The following is an 18,269-nucleotide window of genomic DNA, read 5'->3' on the forward strand; positions in this document are numbered from 1 at the left end:
TTCGGAGAGGCACCAACTCCAGGATGCAAAGCAGCAGCACTCTCAGAACTTGAGGGTGAACTCCGATCCATCATAGGTCTTGTGCTGAAAAAGGCTGCCCAGCCTGTTCAAGCAGGTGCTGCTTTAGATGAAGATCCTGAGTCCATTTCATGAACTATTTGCAAATCTCTCCCGCACAGAACGGACAATATTTAAGCCCCGATGAGGGCATCAACAGGGAAATACTTAAACTAAAGCTAACAAACACTAAATGTAATTAACACTATACTAAGGCCTTGTCTTCACTTACCGGAGGGTCCAGCGGCACGCAATCGATGTTCTGGGATCGATTTACCGCGTCTGGTTAAGACACGATAAATTGATCCCGGATCGATCCCGGAAGTGCTCGCAGTCGGCGCCGGTACTCCAGCTCGCCGAGAGGAGTACGCGGCATCGACGGGGGGAGCCTTCTTGCCGCGTCTGGACCGCGGTAAGTTCGGACTAAGGTACTTCGAATTCAGCTACGTTATTAACGTAGCTGAATTTGCGTACCTTAGTCCGAAGTGGGGACTTAGTGGGGACCAGGCGTAAGAGTACTAATTAGCTATAGACAACTAGAAAAGTCTCTAAGAAATAGAGAGGTTGGGAGGTTAGAAATCTCACACAGCTCCAACTCCAGCCACGAGTGGTAAGAAGGAACTGACGGGGATTGGGCGGCACTGCCTAATATAGCCAGGGGTTGGGCTATGGCCACGAGGCATGAGTGCTGTCCCTTTACGGGTACTGGTAGGCAAAATTTGCCAGTGCGTGCACACAGTGGTTCCGGTGTACCTACAACTAAGTGGAGTACATGGCTGCATCTACTTGAAGAAGAACTGAGTTTGTCCTTGTTCATTCTGGCCAGCCAAACCATGCTAAAGACTTGACTGCAGTAGACTATGTGTAAGCACCATTCTTCAAAAAAGTTTAAATGTCACTGCAGACAGGGACTGTAAACTGGTAAACGCAGATACATAGGGATCATTACTTCTCCCACTGAATGACATTCACCTCCGTGTTGAAAGGGCTTTTCATTTATTGTAACAATCATCTTGTGACAAACGAAAAGGTAAAGGGAGAAAATGTCTAAGTATAACTCTAGAAAAAAAAAGAAGGGATCTTGAATAGTCAAGCATTTAGATGAGACTGAGTGGTGATTAATAGCTCGTAGACTGCTTTTCATTTGTAGGATTGTATTTCACAAATATATCTTTAAGAAAAAAAATGATCTGATGAAATATACAAGTTCTGTAATAAGGCAGTTATATATGGAACATTCTGTTACAAGCATGGAGTTAAACACTTTTTTTAATAAAAGCAAAAAAAAGTTGATGTTAGATAATAAGCTCCTAATGGTAGAAATTATTCATATAGCCTTGAACCAATGCCAGGTTTTCCCATTCTATCAAAAATCTCAAATTTGGTATGAATAAAACTCTGCTTAAAAATACCTAATAAGCATAAATCAAACAGCCATTTTTTCCTTTGTACTTTCAGTCAGCTTGGCTATGAAAGTAACTATTCATCCACAAGCACATTGTAGTTAAATATACTGCACTCCTGCTATGATTCTCTGCTAACAATGATCATTGTCATAAAACTAATATAGCAGTGAAATCGCAAGGATCTTCTCTGCTGTTGACATGTGTTGCTCCCAATTAAATAACAATTGGAATTACAAGCATGCAGTGATGGTAGGATAGATCACTTCATTATCGACTAATAATCTATATTTCAATAGCATTCTTGATTTAAACCCACAAAAGGAAGGAAATGTAGTGCTTTGACAAGTCAGTGTTACTGGCAATGCATAGGGAGGAAGGATTCTCACAGCCCTGTCAGTTAAGGGCCTGAATACCAGCCCAAAGCTTGTTATGAATTAGGTATTTTCTTGCTGTAGCATTTTCCACCCTCAAAGGGCTACAGATATTACCTAATAGTACCTCTCATCAAGATGCTCATACCTGAAAACATTTGCTAAAACTCCACAGCTATTAAGTGGGTAACAGGTACTATCTGGAGGCTGCCATTTTAATAATGCCAGCCAGAAATGCAGTTCCTTGTTGCCTATCAGGATAGGAAGACCAGGGATGCAGCCTGAGACATAGGGAAACAGGAGTGTTCTGCTTTTTCTAGGTAAGTTGAGGGCTTTGGGTTGGTGTGTGCAGCTATATAATACTTTTTGCCTAAGCTAGAGATAGAGTTTAAAATTCAGAATAGCCTAAAAAGAGCAACAGAACGTTCCTGTGGCAATATCAGTCCGACACTGCAGCTGCTTTTTAATTATTTCACATTCCCATCTTTATGTAGACCATGTAGAGCATCTTGAAAGAAAAAATGCTGCAGGGCCGAGTCTTCCTTGCTTTACTCAGGTAAGCAATCTCACCAAGTTCAGTGGGATGACTAGCATGAATAGAGTGAGCATGATTTTGCCCTCTGTCACGTTTTCCAGTAGGTCAGGGGTTTCCGCAATTATTTTTATGCCATTTCAGTGTTTCTGCTAATATGTGTTGTGCGATGTGCTAACGGAGTCAGTAACTAAAAAGACTCTCGTGAATGCATAGCCATCTGTGTAGCAGGATCCATGCAGTCAGGGGTTTGGCTGTGCTTGCTTTGATAGTTGTGAGTGAAGATTAAAATGGAGGGAAGATCACAACCTAGTCCTAGTGCTTGTTTCCAAGCTTGTCTATGGCCACATCATGCCACACTGAGTCCATTCTGCATCCTGTGTGATGGGGTTGTTGGGAGTATTTGCCTCTCCAGGAATGAGCAATTGCAGCACAGTTCAGATGATTGAACAAACTCCTGAAATTTTGCAAACACACCCAAAAGACACATCAATGGCAACAGTGCCATTTGGAGTTGAAGATGTCATTCATATATCCTCACTTGTGTTGTTTTTTAACCACTGGCCTTTGTGCTGCAGCCATGCTGAAGAGTGAGGAGTGGGTTGAAAGTGCTTAACACACCCACATGTGTATATAATGGCTGACAAACGCCTCCTTCAGCTGGACTGCAATTTTGTGATTAGAAACAGATTACAGGGCAAAATGCTCCTAAGTATTTTAAATATGCATTACCATTCTGAACATGCTAAAATATAGTTCCAGCAGCAGTGTGCTTATTTGATACAACTGCAGATGTCGCTGTGCTTGCAAACTTCTGGTTACTAAGGATAACAAAGCTGGTTTTGTTGTCCACCTGGAGCAGCCAATTCAATAAACTGCAGCTGTATCACAAACTTCATTCGAGCTTTATTTTCAATTCCCTTACGCCTCCCTTCATTTCTCCTTCTCTGTTCATGTTCTTCCCCCTGTTTCCCAATGCCTACCCCTCTTGTGATGGGTAGATGGGCTTCAAAAGAGAACCTGCTGCCTTGGGCAGGAGCCTTTTGTTCTTTGCAACTACAGTGTTACAGAAAAGTTGAGCCCTTGGCAATTGCTATTGCATTCAGCCCTACTACCAGTTTGATGAGGAAGGTGGGATGGGACTGAAGAAAGGGGAAGGCGCAGCTTAAGGGAATTAAAACCCCACCATGTTGTATGCCAACATCTCAAAATTCAGTGAGCCACTAATAAAATAACATATGGTGTTTGAAACTCACATTACATCTCAGTTTCTGTCTATTGCCAAGCTGATGATGCAGAGTTTAAGGTTGTTTTAATGAGAATTGTGCAGTTCTATACCTTTGGAGAGAGGTATTTATAAAGTGGAACTTGAGCTGTAAATTTCCAAGCTAATTATTTTTGTCTTGAGGGCTCCTTCCTTGAGTAAATTATAGATTCTTTCCACCTTAACATGATAGGTTTACAAAGATATTTTGCCTGGGATACAGAATATAACTCTCCATGTTGCACAGACAGATCTGTGAAGCACTCTGGTGTCTATTAGGATGACTAGTGCTATCTGAATGAAAGTGGTTGTTGGCAGATAATGCATATACACTTCTACCTCGATATAATGCTGTCCTCGGGAGCCAAAAAATCTTACCGCGTTATATCGAACTTGCTTTGATCCACCGGAGTGCGCAGCCCCGCCCCCCAAAGCACTGCTTTACCTCGCTATATCCGAATTCGTGTTATATCAGATCGCGTTATATCGAGGTAGCGGTGTAGTTTGAACCTCCAATAAACCCTGGGGGTGGAAGACGGTGGGTATAAGCTTATATGAGTATTGGCCAGCTCCTAAAGCCTTGACTATACTAGTGTTTTGGGGGAAATTTTCCACCAGTGGGATTGATTGTATAGACTGACCTGATTGTTTTCTCATTACATCATCTAGATGACATGGTGGTGGTGATGCCTGACCCCTTTTCAGCACTATGTTCCCATCATTAAGCTGCACCTGTGGGAGACCTACTGGAAAATACTAGTGTAAATGCAGTTTGAGTGGCAGTTTTGACCAATGGCTCTTTTATATTCATCCCAGGCTCATTTCAACAGACATTTCACTGGTTTCCTCCAGTGAAAGCTAAGTAGGTCCAGGCTGCTGCGTTTATTGCTTCTGATGGCAACTGCTCCTACTAATTATAGGTTTTATAACTCAGTAGGGATGGCCTGATAATTTTTAGGAAAACCGTTAGTTACGTCTATAACTACAGAATAAACAACTTCTCCAGAACACCAACAAGTAAATTACTTAAATTGTGGTTGCCATCAGAATTGTGGCTCTCCTCTCATTTCTAGTTTAAAGTTATAAAGTAGATAAGGTGAGAAACCCATGAAAAACTTAAGTTTGGTGGTTCTTTGAAAAATGTCTTTAGTAAAATGACACTACTTCATTCAACTAAAGAGCAGTTCTACAAACATTTATTTGTGTGAATAGTTCTACTGATATCAATGGGCCCTCTCAGGTGAATAAGAGTAATAGTTCTAAGAGTCTGAAGGATTCCCTCCCTCCACCCACCATGTATATTCTTAGTTATATCTACTTTTAATTACTAAGATGCTGGGCCTGAGTAGTATTCGCTATGCACTGCTAAGGGAGTGATCTTGCATCATCAGTCAAATTGTTTACTAATTTCCAATGAGCTACACACCCACTAAAAAGGCAGTGTGATTGTGGAAAGATCACTGGGGGAGTAATTTGAGCTCAAGAAACAAGGAGAATCGAGTCTGATTTTCAGAATCCAGGTGGAGTTTGCAGGGGTAGTAGTTAGGAAGTGGTGAAGCACAGGAATGGATTACCTAGGGAGGTGGTGGAATCTCCTTTAGAGGTTTTTAAGGTCAGGCTTGACAAAGCCCTGGCTGGGATGATTTAGTTGGGGATTGGTCCTGCTTTGAGCAGAGAGTTGGACTAGATGATCTCCTGAGGTCCCTTCCAACCCTGATATTCTATATGTCTCAATTTGTAAACTGAACACACTTAATCTGAAGATTGAAGCCCAATAAACCATGCCATTTTTACATGACAAATCATCCAGGTCCTCCAGCAGGCAAAAATACTTCTGGGCTGTGTAAATTCTATAGAGGACTCACCATCTGTCATTGTATTGCTGACAGGAAGAGATTGTTTATCTTGAAGGACATGACACTGAGATGGATGAACATATTATCTGGTTTAAGCAAGAATATATGAAAACAGAGAGGAACTGGGAAGAAGTTGATAAAAGGATGAACAAGACATTAGAAATGCGAAGAAAGATGATCTGTAACAGGGCACCTTTGAAAGAGATTCTCCGACTCTTTCCTTTCTTAAGATGTCCTTATGAGGTAATGCTATGAGTGTCTTCAAAAACAGTATTGCATGTTATGATCTAGATATGGGCAAGATGGCACCTGTGGGAGTGCTCTACTGCACGTTTTTAGTAAAGCATCCATTAATATTCAATTTCTCCAATAACCCACTAGTAAATGTGTGTTCCTGCCCTGGCACTACTTCAAAATATTCTTAGTACTTTATGCATACCATGCACTATAATATCGTGTGGCTATTTTATATACTTTTAACACAACATGAAATATTTCTCCTCCGGAAAAAAAAATTGTAGGCTAGTCTATTAACTGTCTTCAATGTATGCACCCCAGAGTTAATTCATTTATTTTGAATACTGAAATAAAATTTTCCTCTTCCTTCAGCTTTTTAGGGAGTTCCAGCTCCTTACACACATGGATATTTATAAGAAAACAGTTGAGATTTTGGAGATTTATTCAGAAAACATATTGACTTTGTACTCGGTGAGAAATAATCCAATTAACGTGATGCTGCGAGAAAATCTGAAACAGCACACAGAGGAAGACATTCTGAAATGTCAGTATAAACTGTCTATGTATTATTTGTCTGAGTTTTGTAGTACATAATTGTCCAGGCTACTGTTACTAGACTATCTTCTATTTATCTGTAGAAAAAAACCCATTTTAAAAATGTATCTGGGGCTGGTTGAAAATATATTGGGGCATGGGGGAATTACCAAAGAGAATATAAATACATTAATGGGGAGGGGAATTAATTATTTAAATGAATGAGATTTTATTTGTGTGTCTAATAGGAAAAGAAAAATTTGAATAGGTAAAGAAAGAAATCCTATATAATAGCTACTGCTAACATGCAGGAAATGAAATATTTCACATATAGATATGTGCTGTTTATATCGTAGGAAATTGTCTAATAAACTTACTGTACCATTGGCAAACTCGTTTTGAAAAAAACATGGACAATTCTAGAGGCTCCCAATGGAGAAAACCACATGTGGAATACCTGTTGTCTAAAAAGGAAGGAAGTGATCTTGGAAATTACTGTTCTTAAGGTTAAAGTCTGTTCATAGTGAAATAATGGAAAGAAAAGTTACTTACTAATACCTAGTTCAGGTAGATTGCCTCCGCAGATCCACATGCTTGCGCACATTAGTGAGGAGAGATTAATAATACTGGAACTTTTTAGCTTGGAAAAGAGATGGCTAAGGGGGTATATGATAGAGATCTATACAATGACTGGTGTGGAGAAAGTAAATAAGGAAGTGTTATTTACTCCTTCTCATAACAGAAGAACTAGGGGTCACCAAATGAAATTAATAGGCAGCAGGTTTAAAACAAACCAAAGGAAGTATTTCTTCAAACAACGTCAATTTGTGGAACAGTTTGCCAGAGGATGTTGTGAAGGGTTCAAAAAAAGAATTAGATAAATTCACGGAGGGTAGGTGCCTCAATAGCTATTAGCCAGGATAGGCAGGGATGGTGTCCCTAGCCTCTGTTTGCCAGAAGCTGGAAATCAGCAACAGAAGATCAATCACTTGATGATTACTTGTTCTGTTCATTCCCTCTGGGGCACCTGGCATTGGCTATTGTCGGAAGACAGGATATTGGGCTAGATGAATCTTTGGTATGGCTGTTCGAAAAGCAGTAATCTTTGCAGCCAAGTGAGAGCACTCTTGTACATCCACAACTGTTTGGATCTGTGGGTGCAAACAGGAACATGGACCTGATTGCACTTAGTTCCTTTCCACTTCTCCCAAAACCTCCATCTAGAAAACTAGAGTATGGGAAGGAGAATGGAAAGTGTGGATCTGCAGAGGCAAGCACTTCAACTAATTCCTGTAAGTACCCTTTATTTCTTCCAGAATTCCATCTGCAGCTCCCTTCTTAGAGATAAGACACAAGTACTCCTCAAACTAGACTGCTCTCCTGAAGCAGGCACAAGCAAGGAGGGCAAATCCAGGGTAATGCTCTAGGATTGTGTAGTTTTCCTAAGTAGCAGCTTTGTAAATTTTGCTTTTCAAAACTAAGGAACCGTGCCAGTGAAGCTGGTTGTTTTTTGTTTTACCTACTACGATTAACACTCAGTCAGCCTGCAACCCCAGGTAGATGATGTGTTTGAAAGCACAGCTTAATTCATTAAAAAGAACAGGAGTACTTGTGGCACCTTAGAGACTAACAAATTTATTAGAGCATAAGCTTTCGTGGACTACAGCCCACTTCTTCGGATGCATAGAGAGTGAAATACATTAGAAAGCCTTTTAATGGAGATATGCTCCTACATTAACCTTAAGGGAATACAAGGTGCATAGGATTTTCAAAAGGGATTCTCTTTAAAACAAAACAAAAAGGAAGTCAAAACTCTCATCATCATCTAAGTAAGTTGTGAGGCTCCTAGAAAACTGGGAGAGAAATCAAGTGATTTTTTTTTCCCCTATGTAGACCAGACCTAACACCCTAAAGGAGGAATTTTGGGTGGGGTGAAGAGCCGCTTTCCCGTTTGTGCAAAAAATTGTAAATGGCGTATGCTAGCGCTAGGAATATGTCTGATGCCATACTTAAAAAAACCTAACTGTTTGTGATTTGAGAACCGAGAGGGAAAATGTTATTTACAATACTTAAAACAGGTGGTACAAAATATTTTTTTTTTAATGCATTGTAAGGAGCACTCCTGACTTGGCAGTAAGATGGCCTAGATCATCTAAGAAGGCTCTTCCTTCATTGACTTCCAGGGGGAATTTGCACTTGTAATATTGTATAATCTTAATTTGATTAAAAAGTAGCAACCTGAAATTCTTACTAGAAGACATTTGAGATTTTTCCAAGTTCATTAATGTGCGGCTCTAGTGTAAATACTCTCTCTTTTTGAAAGTAATACTTTGCCTTTGTTGGGGAATCTAGACCACAACAGAAGGTGCAGTTTACTCTTTAAGGTGCTTTGGAATAGCAATCAAATAAGAAGGAAGCGACAAGTCATCAACTACCAATCTTATAATTCACTGTTAATACTTCATAAATCTCCATCTGTTCTTCAGGGATGCTAATAATCAAATATTTTCATTTTAATTTAGTAAAAAAATCTTTGCTTTTGACAGATATGAAAATGACTGCCACATGCTTACTTCTACCAGATGTCTTTGGAGATGATTCCAGTCTGTTTGCTGCTGTGAATGAGGAGGTACATAAATGTGTCTGTAGAGGCTAGCTACACTTCCAAACAGACTAAAATCCTGCTCCATTTTCAGCCACATGTATTAAATTTATCGTCCTGGTTTTAGAAGCGCACATGCCACACATTGTTTTTTTCAAGCAGCTGCTGCTTAGATATTGCACAACATTATTAAAAAAATAAATAAATAAAAACCCTAAGGAAATGCCACATCACATGGCAGCTAGGGGCTTTTAGAGGAGTGTGATCTAATAGTAAGAGTGGGGATAGACAGCAGTCTTGGTCTCTCATCATGATTCTACCATTGACTCCTCATTGAAACAAGTCACTTAGGCCCAGATCCTTGAAGTGTTAGGAACCTAACTCCCATTGGTTTCAATGGAAGTTAGGTACCTAAAGTACCTTTTGTATCTGGCCCTTAGCCTCTGTGTCTGTTTCTTAATGGTGACATTAACCCATCTTTCAGCCAAAGGTCTCAAATAACCTGACTTATTAACCAAGTTCACAGCATTATTTCCAAGCACATTTAATTCTCTTAACCTTTACTGCAGCTTTTACAGTTCAGCTCACCCAAGTGACATCAAACGATCATTTGCCTTAATTTTTTTTTTTCAGGTGAAGGTGTTGACACCAGTCTTGGAAGTAAAAAATCCCTTCAGTGTTAATACATGTGAATTTGCTTTGTATATAGAAAAAGAGAAACTGGCCCAGCTGGATGATTGTACTATGGCTCTAGCTGCTCTGTTGGCTGCATTTCATGTGTTCGGCATCCAGTGTCCAAAAAGGATCCACAACACATTTAACTTTCTAGAGTCACTGATTTTAGAGATGAAAAGTCCACACTCCCTCCCAAAGAAGATAAAGAGAAAACTGGAATTTGAATGTCTGAACATTTAATGATGTCCAAAACACTTGTCTCAGGGGAATGTCTTTTGGAGCAGTTGACTCTTTGTCTGAAGAAATCCTTTGTTGTAAAGATAAGTTAGTGTAATTCTTTCCAGTGGAATTGTATTCATATTTATAACTCAGCTATGTTTTTTTATTGTACTGGCTGCTTTTTTAGTTTTGAAAACATGAGCATTTTCATTATTTTCAATGGAAATTCTAGAGCAACTTTAGCCTTATTGAAAAAATAAAATTTTATAAGTAGATGTACATGTGGGCAATTTATTTTTCTAAGCTTTTTATTGCTGTTGGAACAAGTTTTGACCAAGTCAAAGGTAAGAAGCATACTTTGATTTAATTCAGTAAACATTGTGTTGTCTGAGTTGTTATTTGAATTCATGTTTTGGTGGGAGTTACTTTACTACAGGGGGTGGCAACGTTCGGCACGCGGCTCGCCAGGGTGCTTACCCTGTGCTCTAATAGGAGTTAAATCTTTACCATTAAGATTTGATGGTAATTGAAAATGTGCTGTGACTAGCATTTTGCATCATAAAAATGATGTGTCCAATTTTTAATTTGCAAACACTAGAACTATGTATGACACAATTTGGTAAAGACTGAAGAAATTCACTCATTCATATCACATTGTTCACCTTTTTTACTAGTTACTTGAACTTACTAAATAAAAATCTGCCAGGATGAGATCTCAAGCCAGTGAGAACGAGTTGTTTGTAGTTTTACAGGCATACAGGAATGTCCCATAGCGGTTGCAATGAGAGGAGAGACTATATTTGTTTTTCTTTCTCTCACCCCTGCAAATACTGCAGTGACTCATAGGGTGCCCATCTGCTGAGGCATTTACAAGTCGAGGCTGACGCTTCTCCTCCCCCTCCATAGCCCACTTACCTTCTAGAGCCCTTGCATCCCTGGGATTTCAGGGCCTCCAATCCCACAGCCAGATGGAAATTGGCTACTCTTTGCAGAATTAAAAGGACTCTACCATATTAAAGCTATCATAGCCCTGAAAATGTCAGAGAGAAATTTTGAGTTTGTGGTCCTCATGATGCTAGCCTTCAACACCCATTTGTGCGGATTTAAAAATGTAATTTTTGTGCTTTCTCCCCTGCTGCCCCTCATGGTTGGCAGAAGCGCCCCCTAAAGACCTGCAAAATTATCTCCTCCAAATCTCACCTTAAAACTATCCTGTGGCATGAAGCCTACAAACTATGACAACGGTGAGGCTTCTGGTGTGCTGAGAGCACTGTCTATCATGCTGACCGGTACTGTCCAGTGTTTCCTTATACTCTCCAGGTGTGTGTCTGTATCCAGTTATTGTTTCATCAGACTTAGTCCTTGCTCCCAAGAGTTTGCAATCTATCTTTTTGTTCTGTGTTTAGGGTCCTGGTCCATGACTTGGGTTCCTAGATGCTATGATAAGATCAATAAGGATGCTGGAAAAACAGATGACTCAGAAAAACCTTATTTTCGTTTAAGCATTTAGAAGAAAATGTACTTGGTTATAGGTTAAGATTTGCAAATTGCTTATCCCAGAATTGGGAATTACAGATCAAATATTGCAAAAATTACAATTAAACCATTCAGATGTTAACACAGTTTAAGAACTTACAACTCACTTCATTTGTTGCTAAAACAAAACAAACATCTTACAGACATATAACAGCAGTAGTTTTAAGAACAAACCAGACTCCTATCACATCTTTGGCTGTACGTCTAGGATGGGTCAAGATAGAAAAAACTTCTCCCATCTTTTGCCGCTTACAGTTAAAGCTGTAAATTTACACAAACCATGAAAATGTTATGCACTAGTGGTTAAACTTGCTCACTTGGAGAAAAACATTAGGCCTGATGGCATTCTTACCCAGGTATGTTGCCTCCTTTAAAAAGAAGCAACAAAATGATGTTCTTTTGGAACCACTTTTGCATTCATGAGCCATTTGCAATACCGAAAGGTGGTAAAAATCCACATGCATTTTAGTTGGACAGATCCTGTCCAATTCTTTTACCACCACCATTTGTGGGAACATCATGGCCATCTAACCTCCAAGAGTTGGACTGTGCCGTCTCACGTGCACAGAACAGCAATATTTTTTTATATTGACATCGAAATCCGGAAAAAAACACTGCAAAAGCAAGGGGAAAATTTTTCAAAAACAGAACAATTACAAAAAGTTTGGGTTCTGGTGCTTTGAGATTTAATTCACAGTTAATGCAGTAGCAGCCCTGAATCAAGCTGGCATTTTGTTAACAAGAGGGTTATCTAAGTTGTTAAGTAAAAGTTTGCTTTAGCAATTTAACCTTCAACACTTCATTTTACCACTTTTGCTTTTTCTGAAACACCTTTTTATTGAACCTTTAAAATTACCCATCAAAATAAAAGATCCCTCCCACCCACCAAAAAAAGTTAAAAGATACAAAAATCTTTAAAAACAAGTAAGTTTTTTTTAAAAGCAAAAACATTAAAAGTTTAAGAGAAACATGCAAAGCCAACAAGCTCAAAACATTTAAGAATTTTAAAACAAACGTCTCCTATGCCAAGATGCCAGCTTCTGCATATTTATTAACTCTTTAGATCCTAATCACTGTCTAACATTAAACAGTGTTCAACAATATTGAGGGTTGGGTATACAGAGACCTCAGCCTGCTTAATATCATGGCACAAACACCATTAAAAATCCTTTTAACCTTTTATTAAAGATAAAGAAAACAGAGGAAAAAGCATTTGTAATAAGGCTTTCATTTTAACAACATCCACACTGCCATACAGAGCAGTTCAGTTGTGAGTATTGAGAAGTACATGAGCATAAGCTTCTCCAATTCAAATTTTATTTTGTATTGTTGATACAATAAGATTGCAGTTTAAGTGTACAAATTTTGAACAAAATGTAAAATTATTATTTATGCAATGCCGTTGAAGGAGATGTTTTACTTGGAATTATGGCAGGTACCAGTCACCTAACTGTTCTGCAAGTGGCACACGGAGCTCTTGAAAACCTTTAAGGAATTCCACCCCAAGAAAGAGAAATTAGGAAAAATGACAGGAAGATTTTCCCAGACTTGTGTGTGACAGAAATGTTCTTTTTGTTCTGCATTAAAAAGCTGAACATTCTCTCTCTTCCCCCTCCCCCCCACAAAAGACCAGGAATAAGAGATTGTACTGGGAAAACTTCTCCAACTAATCACCCTCTTCCTGTGAAGAGAATTCTAACCAGGAATGTTCCAGGTCAGCCCTCAGTTTTCAGGTAGGTAGGCCTTCTCTATCTTAAAGTGCATCTGTTCTATATTGTGATTTATATACTGAGTGCAACATCTTACCTACCAAATGCTTATAACAATCCTTCAAGAAGGGTCTCTTACCTAAATGCCTGCTGTAGGACACCTTAGTCCTGCTAACAAACTGGTGAAATCTGTGCCTTAACTAGTGAGTGCCACACTCCTTTTGAATATCCCTTTTCTTCCTCACTTTAATCACTCCTCTGCCTGCAAAGATTTTTCTTGAATCATGGTGACTTTCAAGGGGCTCATGAGTGTGAAACCTTTGGGGTCCCGTCTCAGCATTCCATTCTTTTCCATTATTGCAATAACTACTAGAGATTAGCATATATAGATTTAGAAAATGTTTCCCCTTTTTGTTTATATTCTTGCCTCTATATATATGTTCCTTCGTGTGCTGTATAACATAGCGGGCTCCCTTATGTAGCAAGATGGGAGCGCCATGGTGCAGCATGACCAAAGGTATTCTGTGGAAGTTAAGCTTTATTTTTCAGTTGCAGCCATCTCTTTATTGGTCTTTTGGTAAGTTACACTAAAGATGCTGGTGGAAAAAACTCAACATTTTTGTATCGTGCAAAAGTAAAAACATTCAGTTATAAAAAAAAGCTAATTTCAACCCCAAATGTTTTTTGTTACTAGCAAGTCGACAATTTTATAAACTGTAAAGTTATACACTGTAGCAAAGTGTTACTTATGTAGCATAAGCATTGCATTTTAAAACTATGGTACAAAATTAACATTAGCCATAACAGTCTCAACTGGCTACTTGTAGCCTAATTTTTGGCTAATCAGTTTTGTTTTGATAATAGGAAGTAAAGGCTACTGAAAAGGAAAATGGATATGTGAAATATACTTCAGGAATTCTTAGATCATATTAACATTTTCCTTATTTTAATATAGGATAAATAATTAGTGAAGGTTTTCTTGACGCCTGAATAAAATTAGAAATACTAACAGTTCATGAGAGAATTAGTGCCATAAGTATGGCAAATAAGACTAGCTGATGCAGTTTTTATACAGTACCTTGTTAAAAGCTCAAACATATTCCAGAAGAGTTCAGGTGTACTGGCTCTCAGAGTATAAATAGTCCACCAGTGCTGATTTATTTTTCTTCCTTTCTTAGAGTTCTTACTTGACAATTCTAGCAAGTCTTTGTGCTTTGAATAAAACATGAGTTCCAGTGGAGAAAACTGGCTTCTAAACAATTTCCATTCATCTCAAAGTTCATTGTGTGAGTTTTTCTCTGCGGCTTTGAACATCAGAATGGAATTGAAGATTTTTAGGGCCGGTCCCAGTTTAATGCTCATTATCTTGACTATGTCTGCTTGGGTCATTAGTAGAAATGCTTCTCCATCAATTTGCTTTAAAACAAAACGTGCGTGAAAAACAGAAAGAAAGCTATTAAGTCTGAGGCTATGGTACTTTAAATATTTAAAGATAATTTAAACTGAAATCCCCAGTAAGCCAATTAAAATTTCAGACTGCCATAAGTGGAAGCTTGAATTCAAAATTCAGAGGATTTCTGGTTCAAAATCCCTATATGCAAATGTGTCATTGGTTTACATCCAAAGTTATAATGACCCTATTTCTTGTTTCTATTGGAAAAATATTGTGTCCTCTGAATCTGGATTTCAGCCTAGTCACATATCTGAATCCACCTTCCAACTATTCCTTGCCTCAAACCTCCACAGAAAGGTTCCCTGATTTAACTCCCACCCCAGACAAATAATCTAAGACCCCTTTCTGCAGCTGCTCTTTCCTTCCCCATAAAACAGACTGGTCTCTCAAGGTCGCTGCTCTGTGCAATGCAGGGGCTGCCTGAGAGAGCCTGGCTGGGGCGTTTGGTGGCGGGCTACCCCCGGCCAGGATGCTGGAGATAGGGGCTGAGTTGACCAGAGTCCCCTCTTCCCCTACTCTGCCTCGGCACGTTTCCAGCTCACTCAGTCCATCCCCAGCAGCTGGGCCTGGGCATGGGGTGGCCTACCACCACTGCTGCCTCCATAGCCAGGCTCTCTTAGGCAGCTGCTGCGCTGCACTGAGTCAGCAACCCAGAGCGGCCAGCTTCCGCCACATGAGAAGCAACTCGGTCCTGCTCCCGGCCCGGGCCAGCTGCCAGGGAGAACAGCTGAATGTGCTCTGGGGGGTGTGTGCAGTGGGAGAAGGACAGACATACACACACACCCCATAATGTGGGGTAGGGAGAACACAACGTCCCTGGGCTGGGCACAGTGGGAGCTGGGCAGAGGACACACATGGGGCCATCATGTGTCCTCCCCTTTAGATAGTGCCCCCCAGTACGGGGAGGCACGTGTTGTCTACGTTTGTGATGCAAACAATGGAGTGAATTTTAGGTCATGTAGCCATCAAGATACTGTGGTGCTATCTGACATACTTGTCATGGTTAGAGTGCCAGCTGCACCTCTGCAGGACTAGAGACCCTTTCTGGTCTCTCGGCAAGCACCCCCTAAGGTGTCAGAATTTCACAACTCTCACTTGTCTAGGCTGGGCATAAACTGTGTCTACTCAGCAGGTCCACCTGCGTTTGGCACCTGTGGTTCTTCCCGCCAGGAGTCTGTGACCAGTGGTGAATACAGTGAACAGTCAGATGACTTAAAGCATTTTTTAACAGTAGGAACAAAGGCCCAGATCTACAAAGGGACTCAGGCATTGTGATCCTCAGCGTTGCATGCCTAGAAGCCTAGAAAACTCAGAGGAACAACACTGAGATCCACAAAGCCTGAGTTATGCATCCGAAGAAGTGAGGTTTTTACTCACGAAAGCTTATGCCCAAATAAATCTGTTAGTCTTTAAGGTGCCACCAGACTCCTTGTTGTTTTTGTAGATACAGACTAACACGGCTACCCCCTGATACCTGAAAGCCTGAGTTAGGAGCCTTTGAATTCAATCCATAAAGCCAGCATGCTAGGCAAGGCAGCCAGTGAGAGATGCAGATACCAGGGGTGTGGCCTAAGCCCTTCCCCTCAGACAGACAGGTGCCTCCCTGCAGCCCAGACTTAGATGCCTATCTCCATGACCTGGGGGGAAGATAGGCAATCCTTTGTGTGTGGGGCCCAATGCAGTAGGTGTGTCCAGAGGCCTCCTAACTCCACACACAACATCCTAGGGACTGGGGAGCTTAGGCAGGAGATAGCCTAGCCCTAGAGGGAGGCAGTAGCATGCATGCCCAGAGGCAGACACAATGGTGCCTAGGGAAATTTTACAGCAAAAACAGGTTCTGAGTGAGGTGCCTACAGGCTTTGGCAGCAGCTCAGCAGGAGTTTTGTGGATTGCAATGGAACTTCAAAACGGGACTTAGTCATCTAAGTACTTTTGTGGATCCAGACCAAAGCATTTAGAGAAAAAGAATGTTGTTAAAACAACAAAGGGAACATAGGTGCCTAAGTCCAAATTTAGATCCTCAAAACCCCTGCTCAGCTGCCATCTAATCCTTCAGGCGCCTAAACACCCTGGATGCCTAGGTTTCCACTGGTAAAGTCCCCAAGGTACCTAAACTTTTCGCCGTGGCCAGGCACACAACTGCCTCAGTCCTGGCACCATTGAGCAGCCTGAAATCATGTTTAAGCCCCAGTGGGGTTCACAAAGTCGGCATTACCCCCCACCTCATCGGTAGGACCCGATTCAGTAAATGTGCCCACCTTAGAGCTTATCTACCAGATCAGAACCTGCTCAAAGCACAGCCCATGATGGTGCCCCCTCTTTTACCCAATGGACCAACCTCTCTCTCTCTCTTTCACATATCCCCTTGACGGTAGGCTAGCCAGGCCTAACTTCTTCAGACACCCCTAGTAAGTATGTCTATTTCAGTCTGGTGCCCCTGAACAACTACCTACGCTTGAGAGTCCCTTTTCATCCAGCCAGAGCTCCTTTGTTCTTGCCAGTTCATAAGAGTTTGGTTCTGCTTTTCAAAACCAGTTTGCTAAGGAGGAGATGGTTGGAACCAAAAAGTACAATCTTACTAGTTTGGGCATTGCCTCTTAACAACCCTTAAATGTTTACCAAGAGGTGGCTTGCCTTGAGCCATTGTTTTGTTTCCTGCTTCCTCCCCTGCCAATCAAACTAAACTAACTTTCATACAGTAAACATCCCAACAACCAGGTCCCATATAATATACATGACTTATTAAAGAGCTGTTCCATTTCTGTCACAACTCTGTCTAGGTGACTTAAATTGCAACCACAGTTATTTGCAGCCACAAAACTACAGGGATAAAAAGGCTGGTTAACGCTTTGCTGAAAATCACGCTCCAAGTCTCATCTTTGATCTATTTTACTGCCCATTCAATGACATGCAAAACCATGTAACCTTCCCAATATTTATTTCACACTGACTTCAAAGATGTACTACTGTGCAGGTGAGCACACTTGGATACATTCATTTATATTTATTTTTTAAATTTGAAGTTAAATTTATTTTTCAACATAGTTTCTTGTTCTGTTTCTTAACAAAACTCTTACTGGAGACCACGGGCAATTTTTTCAAAATACGTAAGTCTCATTTCCATACGTCACGTAGGCACTTAAATGACATTTGAAAATGGTTCTTAAGTACTTTAAAAAAGTTCACCTCCAAATCCTGAAGTCTGCACTCAGGCAAAATTCCCATGGACCACCATGGAAATCTGGCCTGAGGAAGGGTTGGAACAATCAACAAGAGTTGTGGTGGATTTTCTATCACTGGCAATTTTTAAATCAAGACTGGGTGTTTTTCTACTTTGGGGCAGTTCTGTGGCCTCTGCTATACAAGATGATCACAACGGTCCTTTTTTGCCTGGGAATCTGTGACAGAACGTAACAGAAGTTAAGTATATAAATACCCCGCAGGTAAAAGCTGTACCCTATCAATGCAGAATGCAAGCCCATTACAGATTGCAGGGAAATACGGAAATGTAACACTTCAAACTTTTTATTTATCATGCTCACCTCGTCTTTGAACACCTTGCCATGTTCTTCACATCCTGGTAAACTCCGTATGAATTCAGAAACCTGCCACCAAATCATACCAACAAGTTTTTAAAAACCTTAGCTTTCTCCCAACACTCTTGCCCAAATGCAGATAAACAGCAAAGACAAACATTTTTCACCTGTCAGAGATAGATTTGTACATAAAGGAACTATCTTCAGTATTTCCTCTTTATTTACTTGTCATGAAGTGAAGTTAGGGCTCTGATAGCTCTACAGTGAGTAGACGCAATCAGT

At 40.4% G+C, this 18,269-nt stretch overlaps 2 protein-coding genes across 8 annotated transcripts in view; one reads left to right on the forward strand and one right to left on the reverse strand.

The window, feature by feature from the left end:
- The window catches only part of SAMD3 (sterile alpha motif domain containing 3), an 81,609-nt gene extending 71,564 nt beyond the window's left edge, over window positions 1-10,045 (forward strand). The window contains exons 7-10 of one of the 3 annotated variants that reach the window (XM_034765686.1): window positions 5,520-5,729; window positions 6,096-6,267; window positions 8,804-8,886; window positions 9,493-10,045. In XM_034765686.1, coding sequence (XP_034621577.1) covers window positions 5,520-5,729; window positions 6,096-6,267; window positions 8,804-8,886; window positions 9,493-9,774 — 747 coding nt within the window. In that variant the 3' untranslated portion in view covers window positions 9,775-10,045. The remainder of the gene's footprint in view (window positions 1-5,519; window positions 5,730-6,095; window positions 6,268-8,803; window positions 8,887-9,492) is intronic. The other 2 variants (XM_034765685.1, XM_034765687.1) reach the window with 2 other exon arrangements.
- A 2,463-nt stretch (window positions 10,046-12,508) lies between these two features.
- L3MBTL3 (L3MBTL histone methyl-lysine binding protein 3) overlaps window positions 12,509-18,269 on the reverse strand; it is a 158,109-nt gene continuing 152,348 nt past the window's right edge. For all 5 annotated transcript variants that reach the window (XM_034765689.1, XM_034765690.1, XM_034765692.1 and 2 more), the window contains 2 exons: window positions 17,994-18,056; window positions 12,509-14,414 (listed from right to left, as the gene is read on the reverse strand). In XM_034765689.1, coding sequence (XP_034621580.1) covers window positions 14,271-14,414; window positions 17,994-18,056 — 207 coding nt within the window. In that variant the 3' untranslated portion in view covers window positions 12,509-14,270. The remainder of the gene's footprint in view (window positions 14,415-17,993; window positions 18,057-18,269) is intronic.

The sequence above is a fragment of the Trachemys scripta genome, chromosome 3, assembly GCF_013100865.1.
Source record: "Trachemys scripta elegans isolate TJP31775 chromosome 3, CAS_Tse_1.0, whole genome shotgun sequence".
Lineage (NCBI taxonomy): Eukaryota > Metazoa > Chordata > Testudines > Emydidae > Trachemys > Trachemys scripta.